The 4,395-nt window shown below is 52.9% G+C and overlaps 1 protein-coding gene across 1 annotated transcript in view; it reads left to right on the top strand.

The window, feature by feature from the left end:
* DNMT1 (DNA (cytosine-5-)-methyltransferase 1) overlaps window positions 1-4,395 on the top strand; it is an 86,644-nt gene that overhangs the window by 40,711 nt on the left and 41,538 nt on the right. Inside the window, exons 13-17 of the mRNA XM_011994993.1 lie at window positions 101-135; window positions 458-503; window positions 599-679; window positions 754-863; window positions 4,004-4,142. Of these exons, the coding sequence (XP_011850383.1) occupies window positions 101-135; window positions 458-503; window positions 599-679; window positions 754-863; window positions 4,004-4,142 (411 nt within the window). The remainder of the gene's footprint in view (window positions 1-100; window positions 136-457; window positions 504-598; window positions 680-753; window positions 864-4,003; window positions 4,143-4,395) is intronic.

The raw sequence follows: 4,395 nt of genomic DNA, 5'->3' as shown, positions 1-4,395 counted from the left end.
TGTTTTATGATAATCACTTATACAAAGTTCTTAACACCGAAGCACTATCTGGGTGTGAAACACTCTTACCCTTTAATCCTCTTTTGTTTTCCCTGTGTAGGAGGAGAAGAGACGGAAAACGACCCCCAAAGAACCGTAAGAATTTATTCTTGGCATTATCCAAAGCAGATGCTAATGTTAAAATGATGGTTCTAGAACAAAAGGGAAAGGTTTTAGTAATTGCCAGAGCAACCTTGGGGAGCAACCTTAGGCTCATTTTGGATTGGGTTGGTGAACATAGGACCAAGATGCGTCAGGCAGGACGCCCCTGCGGTGAAGAGCCACTGTGACCTCGCGCCTGGGCCTCACTGCCGCAACCGGTGGCTTCATGTGCCACAGGCGCCTCAGGCAGAAACCTCACAGGGGCGATTTTGATATTTTCTGAAACAATTAAACGATGCTGTGCTTTTCCCCCCAGAACGGAGAAAAAAATGGCTCGCGCCAAAACAGTCGTGAACTCCAAGGTAAATGTCTGCTGGGAATAAAGCTGGTGGCGGTGCTCACGAGGCGGCTGGGAGCGGCTCTCTGAGCGCCATCATCTGTGTTCTTGCTCCCACAGACCCACCCTCCCAAGTGCATTCAGTGCGGGCAGTACCTGGATGACCCTGACCTCAAATATGGGCAGCACCCACCAGACGCGGTACGTGCAGCTCTCTTCCCAGCCTTCCTCTGCTCGTCCCTCGTCCCTCTGCTCACCGGCCCCGTGTCCTTCAGGTGGATGAGCCACAGATGTTGACAAATGAGAAGCTGTCCATCTTTGATGCCAACGAGTCTGGCTTTGAGAGTTATGAGGCACTTCCCCAGCACAAACTGACTTGCTTCAGGTAAGTGTACTTTTGTGTGTGTGTGTGTGTTTCGTGGAAGGAGGCGCTTCCCCAGAGGCGTCTACAGGCTCAAGATTATGGTTTTTAGGGCCTGACCTGCAACATGTCTTAAGCTAACACTTCGTGGATAAGAGCCACCTTGGAGGGCTGGGCGCGGTGGCTCATGCCTGTAATCCTAGCATTTTGGGAGGCCGAGGTGAGCAGATCACTTCAGGTCGGGAGTTTGAGACCAGCCTGGCCAACATGGCGAAACCTACTGAAAATACAAAAAGTAGCCGGGTGTGGTGGTACGCGACTGTAATCCCAACTACTCGAGAGGCTTAGGCAGGAGAATTTCTTGAACTCTGGAGGCGGAGGTTGCAGTGAGCTGAGATGGTGCCACTGCACTCCAGCCTGGGCGACAGAGCAAGACTCCATCTCAAAGAGCCACCATGGAAAACCGGTGAAGGGACAGTAGAGCTTTGCTGATTTTTGGTTTGATTTTTGGGTTTTTACACTGCACATATTGCCCCTCCATTCTGCCTACATCCTGAGGGTCACATGCTTAGATGAAGGCCTGCTCTGTGCTAGGTACCAGTGATCTGGGTGTCGATATAGCTGCTCAGATCCTGCCTTCACGGAGCCAAAAATGGGTGATACCTTTCGGGTAGTCACAGCCACGACAGATTTTTAAAAAGCCTGGTTGCATGTAGAGAGAAAGAGTGTGAGGAGGAAGGTCTGTGAAGATGCGAGAGGCAATGATTTCAGTAAAGACCTTGCGAGAGAAGAGGCCAAGGGGATGGCCAGGGTGGGGCACCCTAGGTAGAAGGGGGCGTGATTACCAGGGCTCGGAGGGGCCTGTGCCAGCTGTGGAAGGTGAATGGCGAGCCTGGTGTGGTGGTGGGTTGGGGCTGGGCCACACAGGGCCTTGCAGACCTCAGCATTGACTCTCGTGTCCTCTGAGGGAACGTGCCTGGCGTCCGGCCCCTACCTTCACCGAGGCTTACGTCAGCTCTTGAGTGGGCAGAGGGCCCTTGCTCTCAGGCATCCCCAGCCCCATTTTGCTCCCTCTCCCTGTGGGTGCAGTCACCCTACAGGGCTTCACCTTGTTCTTCGTGGGAAATGCCTCAGCTCTAGGAACAGCCCTGCCTCCTTCTAGGCCTGGGTGGTGTTTTCCCTCTCTGTGAAGAGGAGGGGGAAGTGCCTTGGGGACCCCTGTTGGAAACACCCACAGGCAGCGGTTCCTGCGCCCACTGGGAGGGCACCCACATGCTCCCTGTGCTTGGCTGATGGTTGTTCCCCTCCCTCTCCTTCTATGGGATCCCGATCCAGACCAAGATGCTGTTGCACCCACCAGCAACTGCTAGCCCCCCAGGCCTTGCCCAAAGCAGGGCCACACACCTCTGCCTGCTGGTGTGAGTGAGGTGTGCTGTGGTGGGCAGAGCTGGCTACCATGCCCCAGGGCCTCACTCTGGCCTTCATCAGGACAAAGGCTCAGGGGAGCCTGGGGCTGGGGCTGCCAGAGTCCTGATGTCTCAGCTTCCTCCCTGAATTGAGATCTATCATAGATTTGTTCCTGGAGCGTGGGATGGTGGCCTGGAGGACACTTTACAGGAGTCGCATGCCTTCTGTCCACTGGAGCTGGGCTGCCTGGGTTATTTAGGGACTCTCCATGCTGCTGTACTTGGCCTGAAAGTGGCGGATAGAAGCCACTCATGGGTGGGGTCTGGCCTGCGAATCAGTGGGTCCTGCCACTGCCTAGGACTTAGAACTTCTCTCCCATGTCTCCCCATGGAGAGAGCCTCCAGCCCACCTGTGCAGCAGGGAGCGGGACCCCCTCTTCTGTAGGCCCTCCCTTGATCTCCCTTGATCCACGCTGTCTTCATCTATCTGTCTCCTCTTCTGGGCCTTACATCCTGAGGGCAGGGCTGCCACCTATTCTGTCTGCCATGCCTGGCACGCGGTAGGGGAGCCCCCGCAGGAGGTGTTCAGTTTTTTGTTTGAGCATTTCTGGTTTTCAAGGCACTAAGCCTGGTGAGTGTGGTGGAGGGGTGCTCTCCAGAGACCTGTGCAGGCTCCATATGGGGGCTCTGAGGATAGCCCAGCACCTCTGGCCGGGGAAGGGTGATCCTTGTGCCTAGATGAGCAGGTTCATAAGCAGAACCCCCAGTTCATGTCTTTTTCCTTAAGTTTGACATCTTGCCTCTCTGTCTTCAATAAGGAACCTGCTCCCAAATGTCAAGGGGCATCTGGACAGTGGGGTCACGGGTGCCCTCCCTGTGTTGAGATTTATGCCCAAAAGGAGGCAGAAGTCCTTCTCTCCCACATCCCTTTTCACACTGCTCTATAACCTGCTTTATTACTTTTTTAAATTGAGGTCTGACTCGTGTAATATAAAATTAACCATATGAGGTATTTGAATAGGTGAATTCATAGATATAGAAAGCAGGTGGTTGCGGGGACTGAGGGCCGGTTGGGAGGAGACTGGAGAGTGACTGCTACTTGATGGGAATGAGGCTTTATTAACATCTGAGTGACGGAAATGTTCTACAGCTGAATAGATATGGTGGCTACACTGCATAGTGGAAACTGTTCTAGAAACCAGTATTTCCCACACTGTAAGTCTGACTGATCTTTTGGTGTTGCTCTTACAGACACACATACTCTTGATGCTTAGGTGCGAGAATAAGGTAGACACTCCGGGTGATAGAACACTGTCTTAATTTAGTGTTCCCGCAACCAAAAAAATGAATGTTGGGGCTGGGCGTGGTGGCTCAGTCTGTAATCCCAGCATTTTGGGAGGCCGAGGCAGGTAGATCACTGGAGGTCAGGAGTTCAAGACTAGCCTGGCCAACGTAGTGAAACACCGTCCCTACTAAAAATACAAAAATTAGCTCGGCATGGTGGTGCAGGCCTGTAATCCCAGCTACTCGGGAGACTGAGGCAGGAGAATTACTTGAACCCGGGAGGCGGATAGGTTGCAGTGAGCCGAGATCACGCCATTGCACTCCAGCCTAGGGGACAGAGCAAGACTGTTTCAAAAACAAAAAAAGAGTGTTGGACTTGTACATTGTCTCCTTGCTTCGTGCCTGATCTGAAGTCTGCACCAAGACCCACCTTCATGGCTTAGCTGGTAAGCGTATGCTTTGTTTCCTGTCCAGCGTGTACTGTAAACATGGCCACCTGTGTCCCATCGACACCGGCCTCATTGAGAAGAATATCGAACTCTTCTTTTCTGGTTCAGCAAAACCAATCTATGATGATGACCCATCTCTTGAAGGTAAGGAGGAGTCCAGGATTGTTTGGGGCACACTTTAAAAACAGCCAGGCAGGGTGGTTCACATCTATAATCCTAGCACTTTGGGGATCTGAGGCCAGAGGATCACTTGAGCTCAGGAGTTTGAGGCCAGCCTGGGCAACATAGCAAGAGCCTGCTTCTATTTAAAAAATTATAAGGCCGGGCGCGGTGGCTCAAGCCTGTAATCCCAGCACTTTGGGAGGCCGAGACGGGCGGATCACGAGGTCAGGAGATCGAGACCATCCTGGCTAACAC

Source organism: Mandrillus leucophaeus, unplaced genomic scaffold (genome assembly GCF_000951045.1).
Source record: "Mandrillus leucophaeus isolate KB7577 unplaced genomic scaffold, Mleu.le_1.0 Scaffold112, whole genome shotgun sequence".
Classification (NCBI taxonomy): Eukaryota; Metazoa; Chordata; class Mammalia; order Primates; family Cercopithecidae; genus Mandrillus; species Mandrillus leucophaeus.
Note: the sequence above shows the minus strand (reverse complement) of the source record. Positions and strands in the feature narration are given on the sequence as shown.